Genomic DNA, 22,176 nt, shown 5'->3' on the forward strand with positions numbered 1-22,176 from the left:
GAGGAAGGGAGGAAGGAAGGAAGGAAGGAAGGAAGGAAGGAAGGAAGGAAGGAAGGAAGGAAGGAAGGAAAGAGAGGAGTCCAAGATCAAATTACCTGGCTATTAAAGACGGTTATTAATCCTTTCTGAGAAGCTGCTATCAGTAAATCCAACTGAGGAATCTTGACAATGCACTTAATAACATCTCGTCTTCTGCTACCTGTCAATGATATAATATTTAGTTCAACTCCCAGCAGTAGGATCCTAAAAGTCACTTGTTAGATTTGTTTAAAAAAGAAAACAACCAACTTTCCCCTAGAAAAGTCCTAGTTACTTAAAAATTAATGCAGAATAAAACCATAAAAATGAGCAAATGTGGCTTTTTAATTATCCCTAGAGATACTAATCTGTCTCTGTAGCACTTTACAACTAAATGTGGTGTATGCGCTCCCAAGAAAACATAAGATACATCCCCGCACGCGCGCGCGCGCACACACACACACACACACACACACACACACACACACATGCACATTTCAGAGAATGTTTTTCAAACATCTTTTAGAATCATTTTTATTTTGAGATTTTGCATACCTCAGGAATCTTTCCTTGAACTGTCACCATTATGGTTTACACAGAACTAAAACCTAATACTTTCTCAGTCTTTCCAGTATAAAAGTAGGAAACTATCTTATAATTATTATTAAGGATTTTTTTTAACTTTGTGAATTCTGAGAAAAACACTAGACATTTTCAAGTTTTATTGCCTCTGTGCTGAATGATAAAGTCACACATATTGGGTCTCTTTGCAGGGTGATTTGGTTTTTATAATTATAAACTCTTAGAGAGAAAAAGCAGAAAACAATCTCATACTTTAGTTGCATCACTCTAATTCATGCATTCTCAACAGAAAAAACACTGCCCCCAATAAGGTGCAAATCCATTCTTGAGGGGTGTGTGAATGAGTCTGACTCTTATTGTGCATAATACTCAAATATACATATAGTACAAAAACAGATACACACTAGATCTGAGGTATTAAAATGTCATGAGCAGGGCCAATAATTGGAAAAAAATGTCTAAAAGGCTCCTTAGGAGATCAATAATGAAACCAAGGCTAAGAACACTATCCTATTCCAAGTCACCTCCATTCTCTCTGCTTCCACTCCTTCCTTACGAGAGACTATTTTCAACACAAGAGCCAGAATAAACATTTAAAGTATGAGGGTGAAGATGGCAGAGTAAGTAAATGCTGTGCTCACTTTATCTCATGACCACATCAAAATCACAACTAAACTACAGTGCAACAATCATTGAGAATCACCTGAAGTCTAGCTAAACAAAAGTCCTATAACTGGTGACATACAGAAGAAGCTACCTTGAGACTAGTAGGAGATGTGGAACACGGACTGGGCTGTTTCCACACTCACATGCGATAATTGAGAATTAGGAGAGATATCTCAGCTGCAGAAGTCCTCTCAGAGAAGTGAGGGATCCCAGCTCCACACCAGGCTCCTCAGCCTAGGGTTCCAGTGCCAGGAAAAAATGTTCCCACAACTATTGGCTGTGAAAACCAGTGGAGATTATGGCTGAGTAAAACAGAGAAGGGCTGGAGTTGCAGACATTCCTCTTAAAGGACCTGCACATACACTTACTGACAGACTCACTCTGAGCTCCAGCTCTGGAGCAGCTACACCGGAGGCACCAGGGACATATGGGAAGAACTGAATTGTCTGCCTTCAGGGAAAGTGATGGAAGGGCAGCTTTCTCCCAGACAGAAGTGCTGGTAGAAGCCATTGTTTTTTGGTTGAGCCCTCCCCCCAACCCAGCATGCAGATGCAGCCAGATACCATGTGTGAGTCTCCATCAACTTGGCTAACACCATTTGCTCTGCCCTGACAATTCTCTGAGACTTCACCCCACCCAACATGTAGGCCCATCCACACTGCTTCCTGTGGCTTTTCCATACAAACAGTTATCTTGGCTCATGTTGTGGACTTTCCTAAAATCTCTCAAAGGTTCACAAACCTCAAACAAGCAGCATCAGGCCTTGGCATGATCTGTAACTCTTGTTGAGCAGCCCCAAGCCTACCACTAGAGGCAGCTGGTCTCAGGTCGCAGCCTAGCCTCTCTCAAGTACCACCAAGCCCACTACAAGTGTCAATTATCTGAAGATTACTTTGTAGTTTATGCTGAGTGGCCCTGGGCAGGGCACAAGCAGCAGCTGGCCGTGGCCTGCAACAGAGCCCCTTCTAAAAGGCCCCCAAACCAAAACACCCAGTGGCCAGCTTCAAACCACATCAGACCACTACCCAAACACCTCCATAAATAACACACCCAAAAGGTTGTCTTGGCAGGTACCAGAGTCCTGCTAAATCGAATCCTACTCTGTAGGTTCAGCCCCTGCACAACAGCTCCTCTACTATAGTCATGGTCAGTCATCACAAACAATCAGCCTGAGGGCCAGTCCCTCTCACTGACATTCAGACAGCAACCAAGGCTCAACTACAACAGGAGGGCACACATGACCCACACAAGGGATACACCTGAAGCACCTGGTTCAGGTGATCATGGAAGGCTCTGTCAGTGAGCCCCATAGGACACTTACTACATAAGGCCACTCTACTAAGATCAAGAAATAAAGCTGCCCTATCTAATACATAGAAGTAAAAGGAGGCAGCTAAAGTGAGGAGACAATTAAACATGTCCCAAATAAAAGCAAGCAAACAAACAAACAAACAACAGAACAATGCTCCAGAAAAAGAACTCAATAAAGTGGAGACAAGCAATCCACCAGATGCAGAATACAAAACACTAGTTATAAGAATGCTCAATGATCTCACTGAGAACGTCCAACAAAACATAAAAGATAGAAAAATAAAAAGAACCAGTCAGAAATGAAGAATACAATAACTGAAATTAGAATCTATTAGAAGGAATCAACAGCAGATTGGATGAAGCAGAGATTGAATCAGCGATTTGGAAGATAAGGTAGCAGAAAAACCCAATCAGAACAGCAAAAAAAAAAAGAAAAAAGAAAAAAAGAAAAAGAAAAAAGAAAGAAAGAAAAAGAATACAAAAAATAAGGATAGCATAAGGGGCTTCTGGGAAAACATCAAGCATACCAACATTTGCATCATAGGGGTATCATGAAGAGAAGAGATAGAGCAGGGAATTGAAAACTTATTTCAAGAAATAATGACTGCAAACTTTCCTAGCCAAATGAAGTAAATAAACATACAAATCCAGGAAGCACAGAGAATCCTAAACAACATGAACCCAAAGAGGCCCACATCAAGACATATTATAATTGCTCTCTTACCAACTCCAGGTCTCTTATCACCTTCCCAGTGCAGTCTTCTATGACCTCCCTAATTAAATCGTTTGTTCACTGCTGTGTCCTTAGCACTTAGAAAGCTACCCGGCCCACATGGTAGACCTTAATAAATGTTTGTTGAGTGAATAAATAAACTACAGAACCCAACTGCCATCTAGGAAGATGTTTCCAATGTTCTAACTTGGGATACCAGCAACATGTGTCCCCTGCTCACTGGCCCCTCTTCAGCTTAGTAGTGGTGGCAGAAAGGACAGCCCCCTTGCTTCTGTTTTATGATGAGAGCTCCCATGGCCAGAGGTTGAGCTTTGGTGAGTCCTAAGGTTGGGCTAAGGAAAGGTCAAAGACAAGGGTAGGCTTGGTTTACAATGACTGAAGTAAGCTCAGGTGCTTTTTTTAAAGAAAGACAAGATTCAACCTAGACTAGGCACTTCATTTCAGATTTTGGGTTGAAATGCTGATGAGTAAGGGCTGGTTCCAGGGCTTGCCTTTCTTCTTCCTGGACCTCTCCCTTCCTGGAGGGAGAAAAGGAAAGAAAACCTGCAGTGTCAACAGTAGAAAAAGACTGGAGTTCCTGGGCCCCAAGAGTAAATTTTAAAATAACTGACATGTAAACTGGAGACTTCCTAAACTGAGATAACACCCCTCTCTGGCCTAAACGCAGTTTTACATGTAGGGTTAAATCTCCATGAGATAATTGAGAATGAGAGTGTGGGAAGGAGTTCTAATCAGCGAAAACTTGAAAATTCAATTTTAAGAATATTTCAAAAGAAATGTGACTCCATTTGGTACTGGAACGTGCATTATTGAGGTGCTGTGGTAGAGAGCTTTAACTGGAGATCTGAGCCTCCTCAGTACAATGTGATTCTCCCCTCGCCATTCCCCAAACACACACACACATTCCCTACTTAGTGTCCTTCAGAGCAATGATAATATTTTAAACTCAACTGCAGGTACAGTTTCTTCCGATATTACATATGAAACTGTCACACTCACACACCCCACCCTCAGTTATAAAGTATTTAGCAAGTAAATAAAATAAGAAGTGATTCTATGGAAATATTATATTCCCAATATTTATATTTGGGAAAATATTAAAATCCACATTCATTTGGAAGGGAAATTAACAATATCACCTGAAATTACAACTCGCTGTTTTCTAGAAACAAGAAAAACCAAATTTTCTTCATCCAGCTGGGAAGCAAGAGAATCTTCTTCAGAGGAGAAATATCCAAAGATCTAAAATCCCAAACAACACATAATATCTCAGAATTGATTGTGAAGTAACAGATATGATGTTGGTTGGATTTAAAGTCTTGAATTAATGGTCAACATCTTGCTTTAAAAATATCAAGGGGTCCCCACATCAAGAGAAGGGAGTTTAATATATTCAACATACCATATGCTGACAGTGCATGATTTTTGAGCAGTCCCTGATTTTTCTGTCTGATGGAAGTACCAGGCTGGTATCCTTGCTCAGACTGATAGTTCTATTAGGAGTTGGAACTTGTTTTGAAATCAAATCGGCCTTCATCAGACAGGATACCAGTTGAGACCCTTGACATTGAATTTGGCCACTCTCAAATGACTATTCCTGTCTATTTTCCATAAATCTTCCCGGGAAGGATTTTTCATCACTCTTAAGGGGAGTTTTGGAATTTAAGTGACTCTACAGCTTTTCTATTTAACTGTTCCAAATTCTACTCTCAAGGCATTGCATGAAATTAAATTACTATGAAAAATTGTCCTGAAGAAAATCGCTCTTGATTTGTGAATAAATTATCAAATTATGTAATTCCAAGGAATTTGAAAAACAAGAGCTGTTCTTCAATTTTCTTATGAATAAGCAGAAGTAAAATTCTTATAAATCAATGATACAGTATTTATCATAAAGTTGAGACTAGCTGGTACTTGTTAATGAATAAACAGAATAGACTGTGGAATGCTTTTGAACCACTGGGAGTCCTGTGACAGTACACATTCTGCTCTGGTAGGCCTAGGGTGGGGCCTGGTGTGTGGGGGGGTTTCTTCATTTCTAACAAGCTCTCAGGAAGGACCACACTTTGAGTGTAAGGGAGCAAATGACAAAACTCAACTGAAAATAAATCAAAACCAGCTACATAATGTCTTAATAATGTTTGTTTTAACGCTAGATGATGACTGAGCATTATATGTCGACATACGTCCCTTCAGTTGCTTTACATGTTACTACTTTTTCCTTTACACCCTCTACTTCCAAACCTCACAACAGACAATTCCTGCCGTAATCATTTCCCACAAATAGATTTCATTCAGCAAGAAGATCAGGATCATCCAGCAAAAGAAGTACTCAAAACACCTTACATTTATTATCTTTTCAGAAATCATTGCTCATTTCCAATGAGTATAAAACTTCTGGATTTAGCATCTAATTCCTCTGAAGGACTGAGGAAAGAGAAAAAAGAGAGCTTCCGATAAACCTGTGTTGGAGAGGACAGAAATCTTTTGTCACTGCAGTGTCCTCGTCACCCCTCACGGATGCATTATCCAATTAATAGTCATGTATTGATCTACACCTTAGCATTGTTTTGTTTGAACTCACAATATGGCCCTATGGCAAAGGGCATGCAGTGTGGAATCAGACTGGCAGTGTTTGAGTTCAGGCTCCACAACTAATTAGTATTCAGAACTTGGACAAATACCTTCACCTCCTTAAGTCTCAATTTCCTCATGAGTAGAATAAAAGGACAAACTTCTGAGTTCTTAGAATGATCTTTAAATGAGATGACAGATGTAAAGTATTCCAGCAGTCGGGTGGGCACCGCAATAAGCTGTTGGTGTGTGGAGCTTCACCGGGAAAGATTTGTATGCCTTCTCTGGCCAATCAGGACTGAGGGGGAAATTCAATCCCTTACCCCTCCTAATTCATTAGGTCATTGTGGCTTTCACTTCCTTTCTTACTCAGTTTAGAATCGATGGTCTATCCTCTCAATCATAGATTTCCACAATCCTCCATCCCTTTACACTGCTGCTGGGTAAGTACAACTGCCTGTGTTCCTTGCACTCACACTACTGTGACTAATCAGCCACAGAGAAAATCTCCCGGCCCCATGGGTGGGGCCCCCAATCATCCACAGAAACTATGTCAGATCTCCACTCTTATCAAGCATGTGATCACACCTTTCTGTCACTCTCTCGGGGGCTGACCATACCTCTTACTTCAGAGGATGGTAGACGCCACAGTAGAAGATACAGTTTTTTAAAATTTTGACACTTTGCCATCTGTATTTTCTATTACTACTTAAATTACCACAAACATGGTGACTTAAAACAACACCCATTTATAAGCTCACAGTTCCGTAGGTTAGAAGTCCAAAATGGGTCTCACTGGGCTAAAATCAAGATGTCAGTAGAGATGTGTTCTTTACTGAAGACTTGGGGGAGAATCTGCTTCCTGCTTCATTCAGCTCTTGGCCTGAGGCGCACATCTACTCGCTGGCTGCCGGCTGAGCTGCCCTTCGCTCCTCGAGGCCTCTCTTCAGTCCAGTACATGGGCTCTACTTCTTGGCACCAGCAAAGGTGCTTCAATTCCTCCTCATGCTTGAAATCTCTTTTCTGTCTTCCTCTTCCGTTTTTAAGGACTCATGTGATTACACTGGACCCACCCAGTTAATTCACGATAATCTCTCTATTTTAAGGTCATTGATTAGACCTTAATTAAACCCACACAAGTCTCTTCACAGCAGCACCTAAATTAGTGTTTAATTGAATAACCAGGTGACAGGAATCTTGGGAACACTTTAAAATTCTGCCTATCACATCTTCATTTTACAAATGCAAGTCAGTGCAATTTAAATTACTTGGGCAAAATACAACAAAAAATTGATCAATGTTAGCAGCCAATTTAACCTCAGATAATAGTGAGAGATAATGTATTTCACAAAATGTGAAATGATGATGGGAGTGACAATTATTTCTGTGCTAATGAATACCAGTTTCTCAAAGGTGGGAGAATGCCACTCCATATGTGTTGTCACCTAATTGGAAATAATGTCTTATATTTCTATGATACCTATATTTACAAAACACTTTACAGTCATTTAACTATATTTGTAATTTTGGTGTGGTTTTTATGAAGCTAGTGACACAGAATTAAATGTCAGAACAGATGTGAAAGAAGAAACATTAAATAATTAAAATTTCTTGAGGAAAAATTTAAGAGCTATTATACCAGATAAACTCTTCAGAAGAGACAGCTAAAGTTTTACATTTTGAAAGGAAATGTTTCAATCAAATAATGTCTTTAAACATTCCTATAATGGGCTATATAGCCTCAAGAATCTCAGATTTCTCTTTCAACAGTTTAAATTTCAGTCTAGTAATTATACCTGTGACATGCTTGGAGTTTTATTACTATTAATAAGCATTAAAGTATTATTTTTTAACTATGTTATTTAAAGGGCTTGCTCCATCCTTTAAATGATTCATTTTTTAACTACACTTTTTTTTTTCTAATTATATAAGGAACACATGTTCAATGTGGAACATTTGGAGAAAATGAAAAGCAGAGAGAAGAAATTAAAAACCTGTATGCAACTTATTTTTTTAACCTACCCTGAAGCATTCTTTTAACATTTTTGAAGTTAGCAAGTATAGTTTTAGATTTATAATAATTCACTTGATATTCACTTCTGGGGGCACAGAGTTATTGGCCTCCCCTATGGTGTTGTATGTCTCTTCTTTGAATTAATTCAAGTGTGTTTTGAATCGCCTGTTGGAAACATAGATTAACATGGTATTGTGGGGAAAGTAGATTGTATCTGGACCAGAATCTTCCACTAACTAGCTTTATAATTTTAAGACAATCACATTTCTTTGGATCTCTTTACACCTAACTTTTCTTATAAATTAAAGGGGAATGTCTGGATGATGTTTTAGTTGAGTTTTAAGTTTTCATTATTCTATAAATATCAATTTTCCCCAGTACGTTTGCATCTAAAACCTAGAAAAAGAAAGTGCACCATTTTGTGGCATTGCTGCAATAGAGATTTATATTCAGAATCAGGTTTGTGCCTGACCTTAAAAGAGTAACCCACTTCTTACTAGCCGATAAGATTAATACTGGCTGATAAAAAGCAGGTAATCTCAATTGAAATGAAGTCAGTCTTTCAGCATTGTATTTCTATTTTATAGATGACAGATATGAAACTCGGAAAGGTTAGGTCACACAGATTGAAATATGAATGCCTCTTAGGAGCATTGGCACAGAGTTTGTGAGGAAAATGGAAGGACAATAGAAGAGGAACCTTCCTGTGCACCATATTTTCAAACCTCAGGTTGTTCTTCAAATACATACAGTGCATCAGAGGCTATTCTATTAAACTTGCATATGATTTACAAGAATCCAAGGGATGTAACAGGATAATGTCATGAAATTGCTGGATAGGGAGGGAGAAAGTCTCAGCTCCAAGACCAAAACTAATATTGTGTGTGGCTTTGGATAAGTCATTAACCTTTCTGTGTTTCATTTCCATCATTTTTATTATTGCAATAACATTATCTTCTATAATCTATATCAAGGGGCTGTTGTAAAAATTAAAAGAGAATACGAAAGGGAGATGTTTGGAAGAAAAAGTAAACTGATTATGATGTTTTAACTGAAAAGTGAAAGAGAAGGAAAAAAGGGAGTAGACAAGGGAAAAATGAGGCTCAATTTCCCAATCTACACAACAAAAACATCTGGGTTTACTTTATAATTATTATTTTTTTAGGTGAGGCAACCCTTGGTTGACCTCACAGATTGCAAGGACCTTGTCAGTTTACAATCCCTTATTTATTTATTTATTTATTTATTTACTTACTTACTTACTTACTTACTTACTTATTTATGCCTACAGCATCTGGTCTTCCTAGGTGGTCTCCCATCCAAGTACTAACCAGTCCCAACTCTGAGATCAGTTGGGATCGGGCGTGTTCAGGGTAGCATGGCTGTAGACTGGGTTTACTTTAGATCAGGATTTTATTTATTCACAACAAAAACATAACATAAATCTCTCTCCTCGAAACAGACAATTCTATAATATTCACAGAGGCCTAATTCTTGGTTAATGTAGAACTTCATGTAAATGGATTTACCAGAGTATTGTGACTTCCGTGTTGGTATTTTGGGACATTTTTTCAGCATTGCTTTCCTAGATCTATGTATATTTTATAATGTAAACAGACTTCTATCATTTCCTGAAATACATAAATTATTTGATATTTATATGAATCATTTGTTATATACTCATTTTTATATTTTTTAGTGGTGCAAAACTTGCAATAGAAGTTGAAGCACATAAACCACTGAGAGTGTGAGAAATATTCTTAATAAAATTGAGAACTGTTTAGCTATGTGATTCTCAAAATCACATCTACTCAAAATTTAGTGGTGTAGAATTCAAGTTACTAATGTATGGAAGAATATCCAAAGGATTCAGACAGTACGATATAGCCAGGATCCTGGAAAAAGCACGTTCATTTTGAACACTTATATGATTTAGAAAAAAGATAGCCATTTCTTTATTCCTGCAAAATTACCGACTGCTACCTTATTTATTTGATTTCTTTGGGTAGTTAAGAGCTTTTGTTAACAAATACATATGTATTTGTCTTCTGTTTCATTTAATCAGTAGGTTAAAAAACAAAACAGCCAGACTTGCACTTGCAATATTGCTTTTAGATCCATGCCCTGGGACATATGTTTTTAGCATAGCACTGTCCAGTGAACTTTCTGGGATGATGGAAATGTTCTATAATCTATTCTGTCCAATATGATAGCCACTAGCCTCACTGAATACTGAGCACTTGCAATGTAACTAGTACAATTGAGGAGCTAAATTTTTAATTTAATTTAAATACAAAAGCACATGTGGATAGTGGCTACTGTTGGACAGCTCAGCTTTAGAGGGTCTTACTCTAGTTTGGGGGGCAAAGGGGTCATTTTTCACCAAGAGCTCATGTCCATGCTTTTAAACCATGTCCTAGAATCCTGGGATCCCAATATTTTCTGCCCAAATGATTCCAAACCTACTTAAAGGTCCTATGAAGAGTCTTACTCAGGTCTACCTCATGAAGTTGGACCATATACGACTGGTATGTGCACCCCTCAGCAAAAGGGGTGGTCAAGGTGTAGCGTTGGTGGAGGTGGGGTATGGAAGAACTCAGACATGTGGGCTGCGGCGTCTGTATATGTGCATGCACAGCCCCTCATGATGTGGGTTGGAGCTGGTCATGGGAAAAGACAGGAGGTGGGTCTTCCTTGTCTCCATGTTTTAATGTGAAATTATAAGGAGTATGAGAATTTTAAATTCTAACCTAGACTTCTAGGACATTATTAAGGTGTATTTATGAAATCAGAGGATAGAACGTTATTTTATTTAACAGTTAACTGGATTTATAATTTTAAAATATTTAGATATATGGTATATGAACCTCTATTTATACTTTTGCCCAAATTTAAGGTGTAGACCTGCTTATTTGACCTGTCTGTCAAGTGAGTTGATGATGAAGACTTTGACATCACATTCTTCCGATGGGTATTTCCAATCATGGTGGTTACTTGTATCTTTTTTTTTTTTTTTTTAATATTCTGACATTTAAACACACTATATTAACTTATGTTCTATGCTTGTGTTGTTGAAGAAAAACGTCCTCTTTCTGGTACCATCCCCAAAGTATGAAGCTGGACCCTTATTAGGTGTGGTCAGACAAGACCTGTCCACCTCTCATTTGTTTACCAGCAAAGATTCATTTTTTTAGAGGCGCAAAACTATTGCATTAGAAATTTAAGCACATAAACCATTGAGTGTGTCAGAAATATTCTTAAGAAAATTGAGAATAGTGAGGATATGCTGATCAAGAAGAATTACTTCTATTTTGACATTTCTATGCTGTCCAATAAAAATATGTGAACCATATATATAAAACTTTATATTTTCTAGCAGACACATTAAAATGTACATAGATAAATAAAATTAATTTTAATAATATTAATTTTTAAACTCAATATATTCAAAATATAATTTCAATACATAATAAATATAAAAGTTGTTAAATATTTTAGATTGTTTTTTCTGCTGTTTTTGAAATCTGATGTGTTTTATGATTGTAGCACATCTTAATTGAGACTGATTACATTTCCAATCCTCAATAAGCCCATGTGGCTCACTGCACAGTTTTGGACAGTATAGTGCTAGAGTTTCTAAGGGTTCAGCCTCCAGGATGATTTTTTTTCTATCAAAGCCTTTATGAGATTTTGAAATTGTACCTTCACTAAAGATAAATCCAAAATTTCTTAGCCATTCTTTGAATGTCTTATTTATTTAAATGCCTGATTTTACCTGAACCATCTAAGCAGTGGGGAATATCCAGATTCTGGCTCAATCTTTGTTCAGGTTTTCTATCCTTAGTAACATCCAGCAGTTACTTTGAATTTCTATTTAGTGTATACTGAGTAGAGCTCACTCTAATTTTAGTAACACAAACATTAACTCATAACAGTTCCAGAAAAATAGATCGCCAGTGTATAAAATTCAGGTAATCAAGCTGAAACCTTAGAAATCTGCAACTAAAAATCCGAAACATCTTGGAAAATTTACCATTAATAGAGGGTCAAAATATTTACAGTTTAAGCTCTGTTAAACCATTTCCATGGAAACCATTTTCAGAATGAGAGAGAGAGAGAGAGAGAGAGAGAGAGAGAGAGAGAGAGAGAGAAAGCAGAAAGCAGGAAGGAGGAAGGAAGGAAGAAAGAAAAGAACAAGAAAAAGTCAACTTGGCAACCAGAATTCATTATCTTTGATACATGGACCTTGCATTCCAGTAACCCCTTTTCATTTATATCTTCATCTAGATTATGTTTTCATGTATATTGTGCTTTCATACATTTTCATTTTTGATGTTATAATCAAGTAAAGATCTAACTGAAAATTATACTGTTAATTTTCATTTCTTACAAAAATGAACATGGTTAGTAATATGTTCCACAGTAGAACCTTCATGCTAATCCGTAGGTATCCAGGGCTTTGTTAGAATTCATCAAAAGTTTGTGAAATGGTTTTCAATCTCTACAAGCAACCTAAAATATTTATAAGAATTATTGAAAAGACATAGGATGTATTGAAATTTAATTATTGGTGTGTTGGGATATCTATTAGTTATAATTTCACTAATTCCAAAAATCTGTTTAATTACATATTTACTAAATATGTAAATTAATTTAGGAGCAGTTGAGATCTTTTCAAATTGAGTCTCTCAGCTATTTTCCAGATTTTCTCTTTCTTCATCAGTCCAATGTCATAGTCTTGTATATTCCTTTATAGATTTATTCCATATATTCTGCTATTTGTTGCTCTTGTGACTGGAATCTTTTTTTTCTGCCTGTTATTTATGTGTGTGTGTGGGGAGGGGATAGTTATTGGTTATTGTTTGTGAAAGTTATTGATTGTTACATGTTTATCTTTTTTGAACTTTCTTGAAGTCTCTTTTTCATTCTAATAGTCTGCTATGTGATTCTCTTGTATATTCTTGGTAGACATCATCTACAAGCAATGACAATTTTGTATTTTTAAGAGTTTTTTTACATATCACTTCCTTTTTTTGTTTTTGTTTGTTTGTTTGCTTTTTCTACAATCTTCAATAAATGCTAAAGAGTAGCAGTGATAATAGACATCATTTTCTTGTTTTTGACTTTAATGGAAATGTTGATAGTATTTAAGGACCATTAAATATGACCTTTACTTTAAATATGTTTCCAGTAAGTCCCTATGGTGGACACATCCTAAAGTGACCCCTGCCCACCCTCCTCACACAGAGTGAGTCACATCATTGTATAATATCCATCCCTTGAGTGTGCAAAGAACCTGTGATTTGCTTCTAAAAGAATATGGCAAATGTGATGGGCTGTTTCTCCATTGATTACGTTACTTTACATAAGACTGCCTTAATGGACTATGGAAAATGACATTTTCCTGACAGCTTTGAAGAAGTGAAGTTGAGAACTGTCTATGTAAAGGGATATGTGGCAGAGAATTGTAGACAGCCTCTAGTACATGTAAGCAGCTTCTGGTCTCCAGCTTCCAGCCAATAAAAAGCTGAAGTCCTCAGTCACACAACAGTAAGAACATGAATTCTGCCAACAACCTGGTTAAAACTGAAAGCAGATTCTTCACTAGCTGAGCCTCTGAATGAGAACAGCTTGATTACAGCCTTGTGATCTTCTGAGCAGAGGACTCAGTGAAGTTGTGCCCAGACTCCTGATCCATGGAAATGGCAAGATAATAAACATTTATTTCTTCAAATTGTTAAGTTTAGAAAGAAGGAAATCCTGCCTTTTACAACAGCATGGATGGACCTTGAGGACATCCTGCTAAGTGAGATAAGTCACACACAGAAAGGCAAACCCTGTATGATCTCATTTACATGTGGAATCTAAACTCATAGAAATAGAAAGCAGAATGGTGGTTACCATGGGCTGGGGAGTGAGGAAGATGGGGAGGTCTTGGGCAGAGTGCAAACTTGCAGTTATAAGACAATAAGTTCTGGGGAGCTAATGCACGACATGGGGACTGTAGTTAATAACACTGTGCTGTATTCTTCAAAGTCACTAAGAGTAAACCTTTTTCTTTTTCCAGGTGAGGCAATCCTTGGTTGACTTCTCAGATTGCAAGGACCTTGTCAGTTTACAATCCCTTATTTTTTATTTTTTTTTAAGCCTACAGCGTCTGGTCTTCCTAGGTGGTCTCCCATCCAAGTACTAACCAGTCCCGACCCTGCTTAGCTTCCGAGATCAGACAGGATAAGGCTTGTTTAGGGTGGCATGGCCATAGACAAGAGTAAATCTTTAATGTTCCTACCACATGAAAAAATGATTATTGTGTGACATGATGGCAGTGTTAGTTAACCCTATGGTTGTAATCATTTTGACATATATGTGTATCAAATTAATGTCTTACACATGTTAAATGTCAATTACATCTCAGTAAAGTTGGAAAAAAAGTTGCTAAATTTGTGGTAATTTGTTACAACAGCTGCAAAGAACTAACACAGTCCTCTTTATTGGGTTAAGAGAATTTTTTACTATTCCTATTCTGCTAAGATTTTTTTCTCTTTAAAAACAGGAATGGCTATTCAATTTTTATCAAATATTTTTGTTTTATTTTATGATCAGGAGTCAGCAGTCAGCAAACTTTTTCTGAAAGGGCTCAGGTAGTAACTACTTCAGGCTTGCAGGCCATCCAGTCTCTGTCACAACCATTCAATTTATTATTATAGCACAAAAGCAACCACAGACAATATATAAATGGGTGTGTATTATCACTGTGTTCCAATAAACTCTGTTTACAAAACACGTGGTTGCCCAGATTTGGCCCATGGACCTTAGTTTGACAGAATACTGCAGATAACCTCTAGGAAGTGTAAGCAGGCTTTTGTCTTAGATAATTTAAGATTATCATATTATTTTCCCCCCTAACTTGTTAAACAAAATATGTTACTGGGTTTTCTAATGCTGAATCATTCTTTCTTTTCTGGGTAAATGCTACTTAGAAATGACTTTTTAATGCACTGCTGGATTCAACTTGTTAAGTTTTTATCTAGAACTTAGCACATATTCATAAATAATATTGGCCTACAATTCCTTGACATTTTATCTATGTTCAATTCAGTGTTATTTTAGCCTCTTAAAATGAATTGGATGCTTTTCAGCTTTTCCAAAATTGTAGAAAAATGTATATAATGTGGGAATTATGTGTTTTTTAAAGACTTACCAGAAGCTTTTTGTTTGTAATTTTTTTTCCTGAAATTAATTGATTTTTTATTTGGTTAGTTTAGGGGATTTGTGTGACCTTTTATTATTGGTTTATAATTTTATTATATGGGAATTTATTGAAATGTTCTTTGTAGCCATGTACATGGTCAATTTTGTGATGACTGTATATATAGTTGAGATGTATTTTGCCTGTATCTTGGGTTCAAAGTTCTATTTATACATATCTACCAACTCATTAAATGTGATAGTCAAATACTTTAAATTCTTCCTTTTTCTTTTGTCTACTACACTACTGATCTTTAAGAGAGAGACAGATAATTTCAACAATCATTTTGCAATTTTTTAAATTGTAAGCTACCTCTAATCCTTTTAAAATAAGAACAGCCTAGTTTATAAATAAATCTACAGAGCGTCACCTTCTGTGAGTTTAAACAAAGATCAGAGTCATTTCTCTCTCTGTTTCCATAGTCCATATATCACTTAGCAATCAAAGGCGCTTCTGAGAGTTCTCCCCAGAACACCAGAATGATCTCTAAGGAATCAGTGCAGTGCTAGGCAGAAAATGACTCAGGAAATTTAAGAGGTGGCCAACCATAGCCTTTTTTCCCTCTTATATTAAGAATTTGAATACACTGGAATTTGTATCCATTGACACTATTTAAAAGGAATATAATGTAAATAAGGCCACTAAAATCTTGGTGGTTGTTAATGGCATTTGTAATTTCTGCAGTTGGCACCTTGGCCTGGAAGGTTTTAAGAGTTACTCATTAACAGTATAATTAAACATCCATCTGGTTTACTTTTATGGACGTAGGCATTTAAACATGCCACCCCATTGCGGGTTTACCCCTGTGGGAATAACACTTTGATCTGATTATTTACTCCAAACAAAGAATACCTGCATTCCATATTATAAACACGAAAAGTGACTACCTCACACCAGTCCATAGGTGCATCGGGGTTGTTGCAGAGTTTCCTATAAAAGCATTTCACGTCTTGGTTCTTCACTTCTGGACCAAAGAGTTCCTGTACTGCTGCATAAAACTTGTCATAATCAATCACATCTGCGTTGTAATAAAGTGCAAGAACATTATTATGAAATTCCAAGGATTGTATTGCATTTTCCAATTGCTTTTTCTATTTGTCACTCTATTTCACTATTTCAGCCTATAAAAAAACAAAACAAAACAAAAAACAAACAAAAAAACAGATTCTTCTGCATTTTAAAGATTTTTTTTTCCTTTGGAAATTTAACTAAAGACTGTTAAATCTCACTTAGAAGAAATATTTTACTTTGGTTTTTAGTACCTTCTCCATAACTTTCACTGAACTATTTTAGGACTTTTGTTCAGGAATACAAAGAAAAGAAAGTGAATCACTTCTTTCCTGGTGTGAAAAGCTACCAGTCAGGAGTCTCTGCTAGAGTTCATCTTGAGTGAGCAAAGAACAGGTTTTGATTGGTTCTTTGACACTGTGCAAACACACACACACACACACACACACACACACACACACACACACACACTATTTCTTGAATATTGATTTTGCCAAATTTGGTGATTCACTGGCATATGACTATTGGGTCTAAAGATAAAGATTTAGACACAAAAATGTATTGAGCATCTGTTATGTGTCAGAACTGAGCTAGACACTGGACTTAGAATGGAAAAACTAGACAGACAAATTCCCTCCTTCAGGAAATTTACATTCTAGTGATAGAATGTAGAAATAGAAAAAATAGAAAAAAATAGAAAATTAACAAGGAAACAATCAAATATTTGCAAATTGTGACAGAAAGACTAGATTAGTGGCTATCTGTGTTAAGTTAAGAAGGACACCAGGGAACTTTCAGAGGACTTTTCTTTGTTTAGAACATTTCTAGAAATGTTCTTTGTCTTGATCTGGTTTGTAGCTACAGGCTTGTTTATCAATATCCAAATTTATTGAGTTATATACTTCAGATTAATGCACTTCAGATGGACTTCACTATATGTATATTATACCTTAGTAACAAAGTAAAAATCACTACTATATACAGCGTAAGTGCTAGGAAGGGAACCAATAAGGTTTTGCGATATATAGCAGTGAATGAATTAGATAGTGGTGGTGGGTAGAAGAAGGCCTCAAGGAAGCCATCTCTAAGGACATGGGGGAAAAAAAATTAAGCTAAGACCCGAGAAGCGAAAAGGAGTCAGCCATGTGTAAATTGAGACAAGAGCATTTGAGGCAGAGGCTGACAAACACAAAGATGCTGAGCTGGGCAGAGCCTGGCACGTTCTGGATGGTCACTGAATATGGAGTCTAGAAGGACTGGAGAGAGAGCTGCAGGGTGAGACCAGAGGAGAAGGAGGGCAGAGCTTGAGCCAGAAGCTTCTATTTTATTCTAAGCATGATGATAAGCTATCTCTGGAGGGCTCTATTTAGGGAAGTGACATGAATCGACTTAAAATTGTTTGAAAGTGCAGTGGCAGCTATGAGGAGATTAGAGTGAAAGCTCTCAAAATGGCATAGGGCAGGGTTTCAGACGATGGGGGTTTAGGCCAGGCTAGGATGACCATATGTCCTGGTCTGCCGTGGAAAGTTTTATTTATGCTTATTTTCTCAACCTAATTCTTAATAACAACCCCTTTCACTCTTGAAGGAGCCTTCAATTGGGTAATTAGTGATATAAGCACCCAAGAGGTAGCATTGCAGGTGGTGAGATGCAGTTACTAATAGACTGGAAGATGTTGGGGGCAAAAATGATGAGTGAACAAAAGGTCAGAATTTAGCGCAATGGCCCTTATCTAGAGGAGATGTCCCCCTCTCTTTTCTACGGGAACTTTTGGCAATGTCTGCAGATGTTTTTGATTGTTCCAACTAGGGATGAGGGGGCTACTGGCATCTGGGGGGCATAGGGCAGAGATGCTGCTAACCATGCTACAATGCACAGGACAGACCCTCCTACACACACACACACACACACACACACACACACATACACGTGTATAGAACAAAGAATTATCCAACTCCAAATGTCAGCAGTGCCAAGGCTGAGAAACCCTATCTAGAACGATACTCAGGTTTCTGGTTTTAAAACTTGGCAGCTATTGATACTATTTACCAAAACAGAGGAAGGACCATGGTTCTTGGGGAAAATAAATACTCCATCTTGGTCATATTAAGTTTAAAATTCCTATGAGATATTCAAATAGCTGAGCAGAAATTTAGAGGAGGGAAATAACTCTTAGCAAGGAGACTATTAAGAGGTCGTTAATAAGCTGAGTGAGATACCACAAAATAGGCAAAGGTTTTACCAAGATCCCTGGCTTAGGTGACTAGGTAGATGGCATTATGCAATAAGACTGAGGATACAGGCGAAGCTCAGGAAAAAAAAAAAAGAGTCAAAGAAAGAATGAGAAAGGGGGAAAAATAAGAGTGATATGATGAAAGACACAGAAGGAGAAAGCTTCTGGAAGCAGTGACAGCTAACTGCAGTGAAATGGCCAGTAAGCTGGAAAATGAAAACAATTCATTGAATTTGGCAGTCATGTTAGGGCGATTCAATACCTGGGTAAGAGCATTTGCAGCAAACTGACGAGCGAAGCCGGACTTGAGTAGATTGAGAATTAAGTGGAGATGCTATGGGGAAATTGGTGGAGAAGCAAAGACATACAATGGTGTCTTAAAAGGAAAAGAAAGTCAAGGTCAGAACGGTTGGGTATATTTTGAGTTTGAGAGAACAAAATCAGTGAAAAGGGAGATTTTGACGTTGTTGCAGCAAAGTGAAAGCCTTGAAAGGGAGGAGGGATGGAAGAAAGGACAGGTGCTGCTTGGGTACCATGGACGTGGAGAAGAGGAACTCGAGAGCATTTGTGTTTTGGCCTTGCTTTCTCCTATGGTGTTGGAAGTTTAGCTAACAGGAGCCGAGATCCTGTAGAGGATTCAGGAGAGGTGGTAAGGATTTGAAAAATCAATTATGAAGAGAGGTAAAACAAACTGACTATGAAAATGAAAGTTTTGTTGAGTAGTTTAAGAAGCCAAGCCAGGTTCACCATAATCTCAAATGTATCTCTAAAAGGGCTGAGTCTTAGTTTAATAATTAGAAGCTGAGCGACTTGGGCAGATGATTTATCTGTACTTTTCACTTTTTAATGAATAAAATTGGGATAGTAGCAATAATAGTAATTCTCATCCTTCAGAATTGTCATGAAAATCAATGAAATTACATTTCTTAAAGTGATTTCTAAATTCTTAAATACTATTTAAATAATACCAGCTTGGGGTTGATCACCCAAGGTCAACATTTTCACTCACTTATGACTATGCAGCCTGGCATGATGAGAGGCTGGCTATGCTGGCCCCTTAGCAGTTGTATGGGCCATGAATGCTCTTTTCTTTGCAATAGCAAGATTTGTTCTGTTAGTCTTTGCTATGCCGCTAAGCCTTACTCACTCCTGCTTCCTCAAAGCCCTGAATCATCACACAAAGCCCTGAACTCCTGACCATGGCGACATATGTTCTGTTCTGCATTGGTATCTCTACTGCTAATAGCCCTGGCAGACCACTGTCCCTCACATTCCCTTTACTGGCATGCGGATAGGCCCAGATAGTGAATCGAAATTTCAGAGGAAACCTTGCTTTGCTTATGAAAGTCCTTATGGTCTCATGACACCCTTAAGTAAAGAGACAGCAGGGTGGCTCACATGTACCACTGATTCCCAGATCAACCAGTGGGCCATCAAATGGTAGAGCCCAAGAACAATCCTCAGATGTCATTTAATCCAAAGCCCTAATTTTATGTTTGAGACAACTAAGGTTCAGACAAGTGAAAAAGATCTTCCCTAAGACCACTTAGCTATTTAGAGACAGAGTCAGAATGAAGACTCAGGCCCCCCCACTCACTGTCTTTGCTATTAAGCTATGTTGCTTCTCTCTGATAGCCTAAAACATTTCCCAGTTCTAATCAACAGACTAAACTGGCTGCCATGTAATCACTGATCTTACCTTCTTTTCTGACAAACAAGCCTGCTCTTTCGTCTTTTTTCTGGGCTACTATATGTTCAACCAATTTTTCAAACCCATTCAGGGCTGTCTTGAACTTAATCTGACGTGAAATGTTGAGACGCTTTTCCTTCTTGGTAGCCATTGGGACACGGGGAAACTGCTATTTCTGTAAAAAATATTATGTTTTCTGTAAAAAAAAATGCAGATTTGCCAACTCAGAAAACCTTACAGTTGTTACAGTGCCTCCTGCTGTCTCAGTTTTTGCCCTAGGTCTCATTCCTTTGATCTTAAAATCCCACCCTGTGGGAAGGAGTAAGAGCTGCCTTTAGCAGGGAGGAATGCTGACTTCGGTCTAAAGCATTTCACATGGGCAAACATTTCAGTAAAATCCTGACCTCATAATGTTACCAGTGTCCTTCAGATGGCTCCCATTACATCATAATATCTCTGCAACATCCTCCTTCACTTAAAAGGAGGAAGTTGAGTTTTTTTTTCACAAATTGTGTGCGTGTGTGCGTGTGTGTGTGTGTGTGTGTGTTTACACTGCCAGAGAGGGATGAAGGATAAGAAAAGACCAAGAAAAGAAACTGGGCATTACTTTGTCTCTCCTATATCTCCTCTCGTCTCAATCCTTTTGCCATCCTCAAGACGCCATGGAGAGTTTCAATAGAACTATGCACATTATTTAAATATTAATGTATTATTTTATAAATCTGTCTTCATGATTCTAATAGCCTTTATAAGTATAACTTCTCTTTTTTCTTTTCCTTCTATCTATCTCAATCAAATATTTTATTATTTGATTACTTTTATCTGTTCATGATTATGAAAGATGATTGATATAAAAATTCAAAAGCAAACACACTTCTTGCTGTGTAAGGAACAAAATAGTATTGCCACTGTAAGAGAAAGACTCTAGGGAAAAAATAGGTGTAATGGTTTTCCTGAGCTAGTATGGCTTCAACTTCTATGAGATTCGTTAGAGACTGTGTGTGGATGTCACTGAGAAAGGCCACGACTCAGGCTTGCATTTGGGTCTGTGTTGTGGCACAGACATCAGCCATCAGAAATCCTATCAGGAGTGATGAGTTGCTCTGCATTTTCTGCTTCAGAGTCCACCATGGCCAACTCCAATTCTCAAGATCTGTCAACGAATTCCTCTGGAGTAAAATGAGAATTCTCAGCTGATGCACATGACAGGGCACAGAGTGAAGGGCAGGAGCTTTAGTGGGACAGGACGCTGGCTGACCAGGTACTGTTAAGAATCTGGGCCATGCTCACGTGAGTATTTTCAGGATAAAAAACATGATACAAGAGCAGAAGGCATCCTGATAACACTCCTCCGCATGTCTGTCTTTTGAGTCACCTTCCTGAAGCCTGGGCCAACGCATTCCATTCATCGGGGCATAGCTGTCACACTGCTGTCTTCTTTCGCCATCCTTCTGGGAATGGCCTTATCTTCTCTTCTATATGCTATGTCTTTCTTTTCCATAGTTTATGCCCTCATTTTGGTGTCTCACATCCAGAAATAGTACCTGGAAGATACATTTTTTATACCTGAAAATATCCTTATTCTTCTCTTGCATTTGATTGCTATTAGGTTGGGTATAGAATTGTAGGTTGGGAATTGCTTTCTTTCAATATTTTGAAGATAGTATTGCATTATCTTTTTGCTTCTAGGCTTGCTATTATAAGAAGACTATTTTGATCAACTTTTCTCGGTGATTATAAGCTATTTTGATCCCTGATCCTTTGTACATAACTCATTTTTTTAAAATTTTTTTCCCCAATTGGGAAAACTATAAATGCTGTCTTTGTCCCCACTGTACCAACATTGCAACATTTCACTATTTCTCTACAATGAGTATCAAAGTAGAGACTATATACACATACTCTAGACTGTGGACAGATTCACAATTTACACATTAAGCTGATTTCTACATCTCACACATCTGAGGAGCTGTATACACAAGGAGAATCAACATTTAGAACCTAAAGGCATGATAGATACTCCTTTTTAAAAGTTCAATTACATTTACTAAATTACAGTTCCTATGGTGGGAAAAGGTGCAGATATGCTTGGTCAGAT

General features: G+C 37.5%; 1 protein-coding gene and 1 pseudogene across 1 annotated transcript in view; both read right to left on the reverse strand.

The window, feature by feature from the left end:
* The window catches only part of WDR64 (WD repeat domain 64), a 115,912-nt gene extending 94,753 nt beyond the window's left edge, over positions 1 to 21,159 (reverse strand). Inside the window, exons 1-5 of the mRNA XM_023523192.1 lie at positions 21,113 to 21,159; positions 20,088 to 20,253; positions 16,035 to 16,165; positions 4,450 to 4,552; positions 96 to 199 (exon numbers count right to left, since the gene is read on the reverse strand). Of these exons, the coding sequence (XP_023378960.1) occupies positions 96 to 199; positions 4,450 to 4,552; positions 16,035 to 16,165; positions 20,088 to 20,229 (480 nt within the window). The 5' untranslated portion in view covers positions 20,230 to 20,253; positions 21,113 to 21,159. The remainder of the gene's footprint in view (positions 1 to 95; positions 200 to 4,449; positions 4,553 to 16,034; positions 16,166 to 20,087; positions 20,254 to 21,112) is intronic.
* LOC111731547 lies at positions 14,044 to 14,162 on the reverse strand (annotated as a pseudogene).
* Positions 21,160 to 22,176: the final 1,017 nt, after the last annotated feature.

Source organism: Pteropus vampyrus, unplaced genomic scaffold, assembly GCF_000151845.1.
Source record: "Pteropus vampyrus isolate Shadow unplaced genomic scaffold, Pvam_2.0 Scaffold383, whole genome shotgun sequence".
NCBI classification, from domain to species: Eukaryota; Metazoa; Chordata; class Mammalia; order Chiroptera; family Pteropodidae; genus Pteropus; species Pteropus vampyrus.